This window comes from Panthera leo, chromosome B4 (assembly GCF_018350215.1).
Source record: "Panthera leo isolate Ple1 chromosome B4, P.leo_Ple1_pat1.1, whole genome shotgun sequence".
NCBI lineage: Eukaryota > Metazoa > Chordata > Mammalia > Carnivora > Felidae > Panthera > Panthera leo.
The window spans coordinates 136932017-136947419 of record NC_056685.1 but is presented as its reverse complement, the minus strand read 5'-3'; the positions used below and the strand labels follow the sequence as shown (position 1 = coordinate 136947419).

Genomic DNA, 15403 nt, shown 5'->3' with positions numbered 1-15403 from the left:
AGCCGGCCCTGGCTGGAGGGAACGGGGAGGAACCGGGTGGACAGGCCGCTGTCCCGCAGCCGGGCACCGTCCTGAGGCCGGCCCCTCCCAGGACACTAGTGACTTGTGTCCCCAGGAAGAGCCCATCCCTCCGTGCGCTGACTCAGGCCGTCCCCCGCCTGCCCGCAGGTGAGTGTGGCTGCCCGCATGGCACAGAAGATGTCATTCGGCTTTTACAAGTACAACAACATGGAGTTTGTGCGCATGAAGGGGCCCCAGGGCAAGGGCCACGCTGAGATGGCAGTCAGCCGTGTGTCTACCGGTGACACATCCCCCTGCGGGACGGAAGAGGACTCCAGCCCGGCCTCGCCCATGCATGAGCGGGTAAGGGCTGCACAGCTCGGGGAGGGGCCTCCCGTCCCTCGGATCCGCCTCCCACCGCCTCCCTGGTCCTTACAGCCCCCCGGTGAGGTAGGTGGCGTCACCCCACCCCTCGGGTGAGGAGGCCGGGGTTCAAAGAGGGCAGTGACTTGCCCAAGGTCACACAGCAGGTCCGTGCGTGGGCCAGCTTCCCTGAACTGCCAGCTGCAGCTGGGCTAAGCCTAAGGGGGACCCGGGCTGGTCCCGGCACCTGCCTCCGGGCACATGCTGCCCGGGCGGGGGCACACGGCCAGCCTTCCCTGGGGACTGCCGTGGGGATGACGATGAGTTAGTTAGCCTCTCCTCCTGCCCTGTGAGGACGAGGTCCCGGAGCCGCCCAGCTCTCCCCTCGGCCCGGCCCGCCGGTTTACCAGGTGCCGTACACGTTGAACTCTAGCGGCAGCCCGTGGGTAGGCATGGGTGTTCCTGTCCGCTTGCCGGATTTACTGGCGCCGCCCCAGGTCACACGGCTCTCGGGTGGCAGCACGGAGCCTTTGAACCCCGCTCTTTCTAGGCCACCGTCCTTCCGCAGGGGTGGGAAGCCGAGGTCGGTGGCAGCTGTATTCCCAGGGCCTCCCGTGGGGCCCAGGGCTCGGGCGGGAGAAAGTCTGCAACCCGCTGGCTGCTTTTGCCCCGCTTGGGTCTGGCAGGGGGTTGCCGCTCGGAGCTGTGGGTCTTGGCAGGGGTGAGGTGAGTGAGGGCGCCGGGAGCCGGGAAGCAGCTTTGGCCAGCCCGCCTCCAGGAAAGGGCTTGGGGGTGAGACACCGTGGGCTGGAACCCGGGCACCGCTGCTCGCGTGACCTGGGACCAGTCTCTTCCCATCCCGAAGCGGGGAGCCCCGCGGTGGTGGGAGGCTCAGAGTTGCTGCTGAACAGCGGGCACCTGGCTCGGGCGTGACCTCAGGGGTGCTTCCCCAGCCACCAGTCACCACTGGCTGTTGACCTGCTTGGGAGAGTGACTCTGAAGGGCGTGGAACGCCCTTAGTGCTGACGTGCCCGAGATGAGGAAGCCTGTGTTTGCTACGCTTTTTAGTGTAAAACCGTTAGCCACGCATGTGCCCAGGCAACCAGATAGCAGGTGTCTCTCTCTCCTTCGTAGCCTTTTTGGTTTCGTTCTTTCTGCAACGGATGTGTTTAAGAAGCAAAATAAAAATAATAAGTGCTATTTTTTTTTTCTTATTTATTTTTTTATTTTTACGAAGACCAGGGTGGGGGTTCCAAGCGGAGGCTTCCCCTATCCGTGAAATAGAGGCTGCTGATAGATTTCTGAGCTGACGGCGGAGAAAAGGAGTCTGACTCCTCTCCCCGGCCCTGCGGAATGTGTATGTGAAAGGCCTCGCGAACAGAGAGATGTGTTACTGGACTTGCCCGAGTCTTGGCTGTTCCCATCCATCTAGTGGCAGTGACAGTCCCTCCCTCCCGGGGTGGTAGTTGGGGGGGACGGAGATGGCACCTGGCTCAGAGTCTCAGGGAGGCCCGGGGTCGAGGGAAGGGACCCGCCAGGGTCGTGCAGGTGCCGGTGGCGGGGCCTGACCTCCTGGGGACTGCTCCGGCCCCCCGCCACCTCTGTGCTTCCTGCCGCTCGCCCCCCTTTTCCAGAGGGGTCCTTTGTAACCAGCTCATGACAAATACAGACTGTGTGTGTATTGTGGTATCTGGTGTTTTGTTTTGTTTTTTCTATCTTTTAAAAACCTTCCCTGGCTTGTGGGAGGACCGTCTGCAGCCCAGCGGCCGCCGCGACTTTGCTGGATGTCGGAAGCCGTGACGAGGAGGCTGATGGGGCTCCTGAAGTCTCAGTCCCAGCTCACGTTGTTCCTCAGATTCTTGTTTGCGTGGGGAGGAGGGAGGAGATGGGCCAAGTTCCCTCTGCCTGGAACGCCCTTCCCCCCCTTCTTCACCTGGCGAACTCCTACTCGTCCTTCAAGACCCATCTCGAGCGGCGTCTCCTCCAGGAAGCCTTTCCTGATGTCCCAGGCTGTCGACCCCATTTGCTCTGTGCCCCCCTGTATCCTGTGCTTCCCTTTTTCTGTCTCAGCAGCCAGCATTCAGTCTGTGGTTGTCGCTTTCCGAGTGTGTCGCCCCCACAGCAGACTGTGAGCTCCTTGAGGGCAGGGCCCGGTGTTGTGTGCCTGTCTGTCCCTTGTGCTGCGCCTGCCTGGCCCCGCGTGGGTGTCCAGAACGTTTGGTGCCTGAGCGGTGTGGTTACGAGAGACGAGGGGACGGAAGTGTTGGCTGCTTCGCCATTGCACTTCCTCGAAAGGGTGCGGGGGCCGAGAGGGACGGGGGCTTATCAGCCGAGAAGAAATTGGGGTGAAGAGCTTAGGAGGCCGAAGACCTGGGTTGAACCCTGGTTTTGACCCCCTCCTGCTGGGTGACCTTGGGCGGGTCAAGGTCGCTGTCCCACCTTAGTTTACCGATCCGTCCGGTGGGGCTCCTGTCTTGCGGATTGGTTGGGAAGCTTGCGTGGATCCCTGTGCCGTGGCAGGGGGCTCGGGCAGCGTCCGCAGCCAGGCTTTGTGCTGGCCGGTGTCTGGGGCCCCTATGGGGCCCCTGGCCCCTCCTTGGGCAGAGCTGGCAGCGAGGTCCTCCTGCCCTCCCTCGAGCTGGACCGGCCCCCGGTGCCCGCCTAGCCCCAGGAAGGCCCGCCCTCCGGTGGGTGGGGTCGGGGCCCTCCCGGGGTCCCTGGGCTGCCCCGTGACTGCGGCTCTTTGTTCCCAGGTGACCTCCTTCAGCACGCCCCCCACCCCGGAGCGGAACAACCGGCCCGCCTTCTTCTCCCCGTCCCTCAAGAGGAAGGTGCCCCGGAACCGGATCGCTGAGATGAAGAAGTCTCACTCGGCCAACGACAGTGAGGAGTTCTTCCGGGAGGACAACGGAGGGGGTGAGTGCGGCCGTCTCTGCCCGGAGGGCCAGCCGCGGCCCTGTTTCCTCGCGGTTCGGTCCCTCGTTCGCAGCTGGAGAGCCGGTGGGTGCCCGTCAGGGCTGGGGAGGAGCCGTGGACGGGCAGACGGCCAGACGGAAGTCCCTGCCCTGAGGAGCTCCCGCCCTGTGGAGAATAGGAGGCACCGTCGGTTTGCAGACTTTTCCGGATGTCGATGGTCTGACTGTTGCACACGGAGGGTCCGAGAAATCCTCGCCTAGTGGGAGACGAGCTCTCTGGTTGATTCCTGCACTTGGTGACTTCAGGCTGCCGCTGTGCTCCTCCTCAGTGCCCTCCCTCTAGAGCCTGCACGGGGGTGACCGTCAGGGTCTCCTCAGGGCCCACCTCCCCGCCTGTGGTGACCGGGCGTCTCTGCCTGGGTCTGTGGGGGCCCCATCCAGCCCACTCGTGCCCGGCAGAGTCTCCCAGCTGCCCCGCACCTCCCACCGTCTCCCCGGCCGGGGCAGGCCCCGCGGCCAGCGAGCCCCACGCCGCGAGGCCGGGAGGCACCCCATCTAAGCGGCGGGAGGCCGTCGGAAGGTTTTAAGCAGGGAGTGACAGAATCAGATGTGAAGGCTCGAGTAGCACTGAGCGGTCCCTGCAGGGAAGGGGCTGTAGGAGGCAGGCTGGCTCCCGGAGACGAGATGTGGGTGCTGGGCACCGGGCGCTTGCGCCGCAGGGGTGAAAGGGTGGCCCCTGGCCGGAGCTGGGGCCGTCCTCGTTCTGAGCGCCAGGGCCCAAAGACAGAGGGCCCCAGCCTCGACCTGCTCGTGTGTGCTTGGGCAAAGCACCCTCCCCACCTTGGCTCCTTTCCAGATCAGTAGGGAAGGGCTGGTAGGCACCCCAGCCTGCCTCCCTGGGTGATCCATCAGAGCGGGTGGGGCCTCCCAGCCTCGCCCTGGGCCCTGCACGCTGGTGGCCCACTTCCGGTGACAGATGGGCCACGGGGAAGCAGAGAACACAGTGGGACGATGAGCCAGGTCCCGCGGAAGAGACTGTCCGGGATGGGGAAGGGGGGTCAGGGACGGCTGGAGGGGTGGGTGGGGCTGGGCGGGCAGGAGGGAGTGGGGCAGCCAGAGGCCAGGGGCGGGCAGCTCTGCGGTAGGTTGAGGCACGGAGGGGCTGGCGGTCAAGGGCCCAGGCTGCGGCAGAGGCCGCGCCAGCCCCTTAGGCAGCCGCCTGCGGTGGGGGGTGCTCCCCTGGTCCTCCCGGGGGCCCTGACTCGGCCTTCTCCCCCCCAGCGGATCTGCACAATGCCACCAACCTGCGGTCTCGGTCCCTGTCTGGCACGGGGCGGTCCCTGGTTGGGTCCTGGCTGAAGCTGAACAGAGCGGATGGAAATTTCCTTCTCTATGCACACTTGACCTACGTCACTTTGCCGCTGCATCGGATTTTAACAGGTAACTACGCTGCTGGAGGCCGAAAACCGGATGGCTTTTTCGTAGCCGACCTGAGACCTGCTCCTGGGGCTGTCCTTCCCCGTCCTGTTGTTTCCAGCCCAGAGCCCATCAGCAGGTGTCCGTGTTGGGTTCTCGGCCTCCCGTCGAGGCCTGTGGATGGGGCCCCTTCTCACAGCTCTCTGGAGGCTCCTCCTGTCCCCCTCGGGTGACTGCGGGCCCCTGGGTGTGAGTCACGGGTGGGCGGGGCGAGGCGCCTGGGGCCGGGCAGGGGCTCCAGACTCGGGCCGGCCGGTACGGGAGCCCTGCTTCCCCCCCAACTCCCCCCCCCCCCCCACCCCCCCGCCATGGCCGGGCCGTGCAGCTGCTCCGAGGCCGGTTCCCGTCTGGAGGATGGGGACGACCGGTCTCGCAGCCCCGGGAGGGCGCGCGAGGAAACGCGCGGAAGTACTTGGCGCGGACTGCCCGCGGAATCGGAGCGCTCGGGGTGTTCACCTCCTGGTCTCGCCCGCCCCCTCCCGCCGCCCTAGACATCCTGGAGGTGCGGCAGAAGCCCATCCTGATGACCTAGCCGTGTGCAGAGCCCGCGCGGAGCCCCCCCGGCCCTGCCCGGCCCCGGGCGTGCTGCCAAGTGCCTACCCGTCCACCGCCACCGGGGTCTTCTGTGACAGCCCAGCCAGGCGGGGCCGCTCGACTCCGGGGGCCGGGGCCGACTCCACGAACACCAGCCCAAACTGAAGTGCCTCTTTCTCCTCCCCTGCTGGCTCTGCTCCCGCCCCTGTGCCCAGCCGCCATCACGCGCCACCCCCCCCCCCGCCCCCGCCCCAGCCCGTCTCTGGAGGGCCCTCGGCACCCAGAGAGGCCCAGAGACGCCAAGGGGCTGTAAGAGCAGAGGAGCGGCCGGCGCCCGGCGTGTGTCCAGACCTACGGATCCGACGTTCACGCTCGGACAGACCGCAGGTGGAGAGACCCCCTCCCCCCCCACCAACCCCGGTCGGGGGCACTCAGTGTGTCGGACCATCAACGCTTCCCCGAGGAGAACTGGCTTCAGAGTCTGTAACGCTGTACCGGTGAACTCCGGCGTCCGAGTTAGTCCCGACCCGTCCGCCCTCCCTCGTTCACCGCTTGGTTATAAATGGGTTACCGCGGGGTTTTAAACGGGGCACGCGGCTGTTGAGGGTTTTGCCCTGGGCTGGGAATACCTCACCCCACGCCTGGTTCCAGAAAGGCCTCGAGCTGAGCAGACAGGCCCCGATCCTGCCAGAACGGCCTTTGCTTCCAGCCAAAGAGCACCACCAACACACACACCTCCGCCTTGGAGATAATCCCGCTCTGCGCCTCGGCTGGCGTGACCCGCAGAATTTGGACTCTGAGGGCAGGTGGGACGGCTCGGTCGTCAGACAGAGAAGAGTGTTTTGGGGGAGTGCGGTGGAGTCGGCCCCCTCCCGGGGAGGTTCTGGGTAGAACCTCCATCCCATCCCAGGGCCGGGGTTGGGGGGGGAAGGGGAGCTGGGAAGGGGATGGGGTGTTTCCCGGAGCTCGTTTCCTTTGACTGAGTGTGCCGGTCCCGTTTCTCAGACCAGCTCACTGAGGCAAAGCGGAACTGGCCTCCACGCGGCTGGTCTGGTGGGTTGGCGTGAGCGGCCTGGTTCCGGCTGGAGGGAGTCCTGCCGGTGATGACAAACCACGAGCCTTCTCCAGAGCGGAAGCGTGTGCCCTGCCCCCGTGGGAATAAACTGTAAGCTGGGTCTCTGTCACCACGTTGTTTTGTTTGAAGTCCCCAGGAACACGTGAGGGTTTCCAGTCGTGCGTAGAGATCCTCTGCGAGGACAGAAGGGGCCGGAGGGGCTCGCCCCCACCTGTTCTATTCTGCGCACGCTGCAAGGGTTTGCGCTGGGCTCTGGGAACGGGCTGCTTTGGGGCTTTCTCTAGATTTTGTATGCTGTTATTAAAAGCAAGCTATTGCGTTTCATTCTGCCTCAGTTTGCCCACCTGTACAATGGGGCTGATACCACCTACCTCACCGAAGTCTCCAGGGTTGCAGTGTACGACTGGGTCGGGCGGCCACCCTGCACGGCTCGGCTCGGGGGTAGACCTGGGATGCCTCCCCGCCCCCCAGCATCCGTGTGTGTGTGTGTGTGTGTGTGTGTGTGTGCGCGCGCGCGCATGTGTGTGACGGGGCTGGGCTGGAACAATCTCGCATTCTCGGCAGCGCCCAGCTCCTGCTTGGCTGTATCCCAGCTGCCTCAGGACTTTGCGTTCCGGAGCAGTGTTTCAGGACAGCACAGAGCCAGGCCTCGCCCCTCAGACCCCTGAGCGCGGCCCCGTGTTCCGGGAGTACTCTCCGGGGGACCCAAACGCCGTCCCCCAGTGTGTGTCTAGGGTGGCTAAAGTACAGCTTTTTCTTCGGGAAATTTTTTCCTCCCTGGTCATCTGGGGTCTTAAGACTCTGGAACTCAGGTCTCGGGAGAAATGCGCTCCTGACGTCTCTCCCGTGGAAGAATGAGGTAGCTCCCACGCAGAAGTCCAGAGGGGCACGAGAGGGTCCCCCCCCGCTGCCGGAACCGGGCCCTGAGGCTCAGCCCCCGCTCCCGGGGGGCCCTGGGCACACCAGACGCCTCCTCTGTAAGGTGACACACGTGAGTTCTGCCCGCGTCACAGGCGAGCTGAGGATTAGTGATGGTACCGTGCGCGTACAGGTGCTTGGCGGGTCCTAGAAACGTGTGCAGCGGTGAAGTTTGGAGACGACCCCTCGTCTGTGACACACGCGAGCGGATGCGCACGACGGTCTGGCTGTTTTCCATCCAGCACGAAGGCGGCGCCAGCCTGCGCGGGCACCGTGCTGTCGTCACGCCCAGCCTGCGGGCGAGGAAAACGCACAGCGACAGCCGGAGTCCCGTCCAGGCAGCCGGCCCCGGCCGTACCGCGCCGTGACAGACGGACACGCGTCGTGGAGGCCACCTTTCTCGATCTGTGCGGGACGTGCTGGTTTTAGAAGCACTTGGTAGCTGGGCAGTAAGCCGTCCCCCCGAGGCTTATTTTTTCAAAGCGACCAACAACATCAGTGGCAAAGTAACAGTAACAAGGGACAGGGCCGAGACCGGGGCCCCAGCGCCCTGGTCCTGCTGGGTTCCTGGCGTTGGTACGGTTTGCCTTCTCGCAAGGCCATCTTGCGTTTTGCCGGAAGCGGGCCCGTCTCGTGTGTGACGCAGGGATGGCCAGAGCACGCGTGCATTTCTCAGATGGGAACTGGAGTCAAAGTACAGTTTTCCTGGGAAGAGACGAGGCGTCGCTTTTTGGGCCATGACCGAGAACGTTCTCTCTTGACCAGAAATGTCCCGGTCCCGGAGTCGATGGACGGTGTGTCGCCTCCGCTCCACCTGTTAGCGCCTCCAAAGCTGCGGGAGTGTTTGGTCTCCCACGCGGAGGCCTTACAGGAACTGCCCGTTGCTGCTGTCAACAGCCGAGGCTCGGTATGTCAGAAAAAGAGTATTATTTGTGATATTATAGAGTCAACAAAGAGCAACAAATAAAGCGAGGAAAATATTCTGCAGCCCAATCAACTTGCAGAGGGAAGGGTTTTCCGAAGAGCCCCGTTCTTGCCAACGTTTGGGCTTTTCAAGGACCGCGAACAGACCCTCAGAAATGAGGTTTCTGTTCTACACGGAGCAGAGTCTAGCCAGTAGACCCTATGGTGAAACTTCTTTTTCTCCCCCGTTAAAAGACATTCCAGAAGGCGGGCCCTGTGCGGTCGGTAAATTGTAACGACTGACGTGACTGCATTTGACCCTGTCATAATTTGGAGGTCTTGAGGCGCTGGCCGAGATTCTTTAAAGGCGTCCCACGTTAAGAGGCTGCCAGCGTTTTCCACGAGCCTGGATAGCTTCTGCCCGGGCACGTGTTCTGGGCGGTTTTGCACATTAGCAAGAATGGGGGTTTCATGGCCAGTTTCAAGCCCAAGTATCTTTTGACATGACGTTGATTCTTCCTGTTCAGGCTGCTTCTCGTCTCTGTAGCAGAAAGCAGAATTCTCTTAAAACACATCGCCACCCTGACGGGGACACGGGCTCCCGGAGAGAGGGAGGCGAGGGCCGGCCGACACCTCCCCCAGAGCGTGAGCCTGAAGTGACCTCCTGGTCCCGTGGCCTGAGTCGGCCTGGGAGGGGGGGGCGGTCACCTCTGGCTGCTTTCCTCTGTTCTTTTCCACCTGGTGTGGCACTGACCTGGTCCTCGGGGGGAGAAGGGAGTCCTCTGGCCTTTTCTCTGAACCTCCGGAACGAACAGCCTGGAGAACCCCTTGGTTCCCACGCACAGAAGCCAGGCCGCCAGGCTGCCGAGGGGCCTGGGGCGGGGGTCAAAGCGCCACGGCGGGTAGCCCCCCGAAGTGGAGGAAGCCGCAGATGCACGGAGAGAGTTAGTTCGCGGTTTTCCTCGGTCCCCAAGGCAAGCGGGCACCTTTATTTCTGCGGCTCCGGGACGTAACGGTGATGCCCCAGCTCTGCCGAGGTGGCAGCGGCGGGAAGCTTTCAGTCCCTCTTACCTTCCTTGTGCTTTTACGCACGTCCTCAGCTCGCAGGGCGGGGGGGGGGCCGGGCGGGTTGGGTGTAAATAGGGACCTTTTCTGGTTTCCAGACGGACTGTGTGTGTGAGAGTACTCAACCCTGCAAAGAAAACCTGTTGAGATTCTTTTTCACGACCTTGAGGCTTGAGTAATGTGGTTTCTACAAAATCTGTTTTAGCAAAAACAGCACGACGGCATCATTGGACACGTTAGGATCTGACTGTCCCTGGCGTTTCCATAGCAGCAGCAGCGGCAGCTTCTGGGCCACCCGTCTTCGGTATACAGAAACCATTTCTGAGCAGCTCTTGGTTGGCTGTGAGCTGTGCTGTGCGGGTTTTGCATTTCTGTTGAAGGTTGATTTGCATGTTGGATATTAAATTTCTTTTTCCTCCGTGTTTTCCTCCAGTGGATCTGTACTTGGTTATTTTCTTTTCCTTAATGGGAATTTCAAATTAAATACAGATATTATAGCAATTCGAGAAACTCGGTGATTGAACCTTAATTTGCCTCCCCCCCACCCCCACCCCGCCAAAGATTTCTTCTTCAACTGTTTTTGGAGCTTTCACACGAATTCCTGTTTTGGAAGGGTGGGAGCCAGACAGCATCCACCCCAGGGCCCCAGCTCCTGGGAGCTGGGGACTCAGGCCCGGGACTGGCGTGCCCAGGGCTTTGGTTTGGGCAGAGGTGGTTATTTGCAAAAACAAATCCCAAGAGACCTGTCTCTGGTTTAGCTCCAGTCCCTGTGAAGCAGTACATGCCCTTCCGCCACACCATCAGATTTCCCACACTTAATTTCTAGAGAAACTCTTAAAAAGCCCTCATGGCAGCGGGAACGTGACTAGGGGCAGAGTGAGGGGTCCCAAGTTTCTGGGCCGTGGCTCTCTGTTGCCTTGAGACTCTGCAGTTAATCACGCTGAATGGAGCGTGTTGCCTGTTTTCAAGCGGGCTCTACCCGCCAGAGGTTGAGGCGGGCCGGTCGCAGACGTTGGCAGCCTCTGCGTCTCGGGGCTTTTTGTCCCCACGCGCCAACGGACTCTCAGTTGGGTCTAAGGTGCAGAGCACGCGTCAGCTCCCACGGTGGGAAGCGATGGGACAGGAAGTGAAAACGGGAGGGGCGTCTGCGAGGAGCACACACGCAGATCCAGAAATATGGCGAGAACGGTCACATCGGTGACCCCCTGACAGTCTTCGCGTTCGAAGTGTCTGCACCAGAATTTTCGGAGGCAGCATCACCAAGGGCAGCCCGTGTGAGAGCATGCTGACACCAGGCGGTCTAGGGGCTGAAAAAAAGGCAACGTCCTCGTTGCCATCCAGATCCAACCCCCTTCTCGCTAGATAAGGAGGCGTTTTTAAAACAGTCACCTGAAAGGTCTTCAGCAGGTGTCTGGAGGGGGCTGTCTGGGGGGCTCCCTGCAGGGAACTCATCCTGTGAACTGCCTACTCCTTGATAGGGCTAACGCTGCCATTTCGGCTCTTTTTTTCCGCCCTGGATGAACTTTTAGGGATCGTCATGTCCTAGCTTAGAAGAACACGTCGATTGGAAGAACAGACCTTTGGGAATTTTATATTGGGAGGAGGGGAAACCGAAGAGAAATTCACTCGTGCAAGAACATAGTCCATTGTATATACACGTGGTGAACGGGGGACATGGTGGACTTCGTGCTGGGCTGTTAAAGTGACAGAACAGCTGAGAAAATTAAAGAAGGGCAAGCGTTGGCTTTGGGGGGGGGACGAGAAACCAAAAGGCGTCCTTTCTTTTGCTCACAGATTCGTTGATTCCCTCTTGCCCTGGCCTCTACGAAAGCTGACGGGTGTGACAAGGGATTTCTTTCCTATGTGTGGATTGAGGGTCGTTCATCTTGGAACCGGACTTTAATAGAACAATTGGATTGCTCAGTTGGAAACAACCATGGTTTTTAGTGAACTTTATCGTTGTTTTGGATAAACAGCTTTGTTTCAGAAGGCTTTCGTCCATTCCAGAAGCCAGTGAGTGGAGTCCTTGGACAGGCGCGCACACGCCTTCGAGCGGCACGCTGGGCAGAGCCTGCGTGGCTCTGGGTCTCCCCAGGCGCGTGGCAGCGGGGGCTGGGTTTTCTCAGCCACAAAGTGGGCTCACCACCTCCCGCCCTGGGTGCACAGAGGGTGGAGACACGCGTGTCAAGAGGCTGCCAGAGTTCCTGTCGACAGAGTCCTGGCCGTCCCGCTGCTGAAACGTGCCCCAAGGGCATCTCCTAGGTTATCTTTTTTTTAATTTTTTTTTTTTTTAACATTTATTTATTTTTGAGACAGAGAGAGACAGAGCATGAACGGGGGAGGGGCAGAGAGAGAGAGGGAGACACAGAATCGGAAGCAGGCTCCAGGCTCTGGGCCATCAGCCCAGAGCCCGACGTGGGGCTCGAACTCACGGACCGCGAGATCGTGACCTGAGCCGAAGTCGGACGCTTAACCGACTGAGCCACCAAGGCGCCCCTCCTAGGTTATCTTTAAACAAAAGTCCTAAGGGAGCACGAGGGAGACGGCCCAGGAGTTCTCACGCTTGAGCCTATCCACCGGAGGAAACCCAGATGGTCAGCGATGAAGCGTTCCAGAACGAGTGGTGATGGTTGCACGTCTCTGCGCCTGTACCAACACCGACTGAATCCTGCATTTCCAGGCGTGAATTTCTCAATGGACACAGAGCAAAATCCATCCCCAGGCTCCGATTCCGGCAGGTCTCGGGGGAGGGGCCCCAGGGTCTGCAGTTCGAACAAGTTCCCAGGTGTTACCCTTTTGAGAACCCTGTGCTCACCCAGCCGTCCTGAGCGCCTACAGTAGGGCTGCTGCATTTCGGGGACAGGCTCCCTCCTCAGACAGCACCCTCTCGTGTCGCTCGGATGGCACCCATTGGACCTCTGCAGCTTGGGAGTGCTACTTTGACGGGAGGTCGGTCCTCCCAGTACTGACCCAGGTGCCGCCTCCGGTACAGCCTGGTGCGGAGTCAGCCCTGGACCGACGACACAGTAGTATCCTCCCGACTACTGCAGTTTGATCCGTGAACACCTCGAGAGCGGTTTGCCAAATCGCTGAAAATTTCAAATTCTATAACCTCAGTGTATTTTTCTCTTGATCATTTTGGTCCTTAGTCTTAAAATATCCTTAGGAGGGTTCAGATTTCTGACAGACGACCCGGACACAGATGCCAGCTCCGCTCACTTACGTGGAAGAAACACACTCATCTGCCCAAACCCCTGGCTTTGCAAAACCCACCGCAGGGCCGTCCGGGAGGTCGGCCCGGGCACTGGAGGCAGAGGGCAGCGCGCCCAGCGCAGTGCTTCCCATGGTGGCCGGTGACCATCCACCGTCCCCGCCGCAACGCTCATTTGTGAAAACACGAATCCGACACGGCGAACTCCAGCGGCCTGGAAGGGGCCTCACCTGCACGCACGGGGGTCGATGGGTAGGTCTGTCCTCACCTGCAGATCTTCCTGCGACCTGGGGGCTTCTGGGCGCTGCCTCCCCACACCTCTCCTCCCTCTGGTCCGCTTGACTTGTGTCGACACCGGGAACATCACAGGAGCATAAAAGTGTCAAACACCGTGACTTTGTTTACTTTCCATTTATTCACATTTCATGGATATTACACTTCCTCAAAAACTAATACAAATTGAGATTACATTGTCTGACAATTCAAGTATTTTAGTTTTAGAAAACAATTTCCTATGTGACATAGGAAGCAAACATCTTATCCAACTGATTGCTAACAAGTTTTACGGCTGTTACAACTGCACCTGCGTCGGCAGAGTCCACGGTCCTCAGCTCGATGGCCTCTGGCCAAGAACGTACCAGTGTGTAGAGCGCGGCCTGGATGGGCTGCTCCCGGCCACCTGCTGGTACCACAGGACACATCAGGTCCCACCACAGATTCTCACTTCCAGAGCGAGCACAAGTACCCGGGGGGGGGTGGGGAGCGAGCCACTTGGTCTGCAAAGCCTTCGAACGCCCGCGCTTGCGTCCCGACCGCTCCGAAGTAAAGAGTAACTGACGAATGCTCAAAAAGCAAACAACTTGTTTAAACTTTAAAACTAAACCAAAAAAAGGCTCAGCGACAACCTGTTCTGAACTCTGATGGTAAGGTGAATTGTTTTTTCTCTACCCCGGAACAGGTAGATCTTTTTTGGCATGCAGCTTATCAAAACTATAATGTAGAACTGAAATTGTACAACAATGATCCTTGTCAAGAAAATCAGTTTAACAAATGGCCAGACTTGTCCTTCCGTAGAAAACACAATCTACACACTGCTTTAAAAACGGGACACACGTTTCCAGCCCGTAATTCTAAAAAGAAGACAGCACAACGCCTAAGTTTTTGCTTACTGGGGAATGCTCCAGAGGAGATGGGACAGGCACCAGTTTGAAAAAAAAAAAAGAAAAAAAGAAAAAAAAAGGCCACTGGGACACTCCATATGACGCAGCACGGTTAGGATCAAAGGTGATCCTTCGGGCCACGCAGATGATACACATCACAGATCCTTCAACTAAATACAAAAATTTCCATCTACATCAGACACTTTAAAGCCAAATTTCTAGTTATTTTGTTAAAAATAATTCTAACTAAAGCCAAGGGGCGGAACTGAGCTATTAGTACGGTGGGGGGTGAGCTCTCTGGGGGGCCCCGCCCCCGAGTAACATATAAGCACTTAGACTTTACAGTAAAATCCACACACACTCACGCTCTTTTCTATTAGTACATAATTAAAGTGGAGGCCAAAGCTCCTCACGCACAAGGGACACGGAGGAAATAGCACGTTGTGAGTGATGGCGCACATGTCACATCTGCCCCTGTAATGATCACTTTCACAGTGACAGCTGTAGCAGCAAGTTTGCCAGGAATGTTAGGAAAAGAGAAAGCCACACATACCCACTACTTCAAAGAGATATGAACTATTTTTCCAGGGGGGTTGAGAGGTGGCCCAATTCTGATGTTTTCGGGCCATTTCTGGCAAACGTCCCACCGGACAGGCCGAGGCTACTGCCACCGAGGCGCTCCTGAAGGCGCCCGGGGACCACGGGAGCACGTGAGGCCAACGTAGGACACACGGGGCCCCACATGTCCTCGTCCTTCCAACGGCTGGATAAACCTCAGGTGAGGGAACAGGACCAATGACGCGGAAACGGTGTCAGCCACCCGCTTACCACAGATTGCCGGTAACAGAAACTCACCCACGTACTCTTTCTAAAAGGAAAATGCAACAGAAGTGACCACGCCCTCCCTGTTCTCCCAGGTGAGAGTCTGACCACGTCCCACAAAGTGTAAGCTCCTCTCTGCGTATTTGTCCAGAGTCACACACACGCGGGGGCCAAATTCTCTCAGCAGAACCAGAAAACAGGTACAAGAATCTCATGATAAATGTGGGGCCAACTACCACACTTCAAGTGTTTAACACAGTTGATCATAAAACGGTTTCCCTGCCCCCCTTATATCTAAAACTTATAGCTTCTTTTTTAAAAAAGCAACTGTACTATCTACAGTTATCGTGACTGTTCTTTCCTAAGTCAGAAGACATTCTATGCGCTGAAGATCAGACGTGAGCCCTCAGGCACGGACCCTGAGCCTTTAAAACAAGGTCATTAAATGACTAACGAGGAATGAAAGTGGACATTTAAACACTAAAAACTGCATCTAATTCATGTGCCCAGAGTTTTCCCAGAAGGCTAGGATTAGCTACCCAACAGCGGTGGCGAAGTGACGGGATCTTCTCATGCACAACCATGGCTCCCTTCCAAACGGACATGCCGAGGATCTTACTCTTAAAAAAGTCAATGGAAACTTATCAGATGCAGAATAATGTACTTCTGTCTAAAGTTAAAGGCAACGTTTGCACACACAATTTCAATTCCATGGCCTTATTGCATGTTTCCTGGTGAACTTACATGGCTCGTGTGTAGTAAAAGCTCTGAGACCCTCAGGGTTCATCACGGTACAAATGAACGAGGACAGATTCACTTTCTTTTTTGTACCGTGCTCGAACTTTAATTTTTTTTCCCCCAGGTTTTGCGGTCTATGGTCTATCAACTATAAGCTACCAAATTTGTGCTTTTAAACCCTCATTCCTGACCACCCCCCATTCTGTCTGTCTGTAGGGAACGC

General features: G+C 58.7%; 1 protein-coding gene across 5 annotated transcripts in view; it reads left to right on the top strand.

The window, feature by feature from the left end:
- The window catches only part of KIAA0930 (KIAA0930 ortholog), a 39470-nt gene extending 28235 nt beyond the window's left edge, over positions 1-11235 (top strand). Inside the window, exons 7-12 of one of the 5 annotated variants that reach the window (XR_006205176.1) lie at positions 169-363; positions 3117-3279; positions 4560-4718; positions 5246-6094; positions 6294-6453; positions 9455-9681. Coding sequence is in view for 3 of the 5 variants with exons in the window: in XM_042948095.1 (XP_042804029.1) it covers positions 169-363; positions 3117-3279; positions 4560-4718; positions 11044-11084 (558 nt within the window). In the remaining 2 variants the exon portion in view is untranslated. Of the gene's footprint in view, positions 1-168; positions 364-3116; positions 3280-4559; positions 4719-5245; positions 6688-9454; positions 9682-11043 lie in introns of those variants that run through there. The other 4 variants (XR_006205175.1, XM_042948095.1, XM_042948096.1 and 1 more) reach the window with 4 other exon arrangements.
- The last annotated feature ends 4168 nt before the right edge of the window (positions 11236-15403 follow it).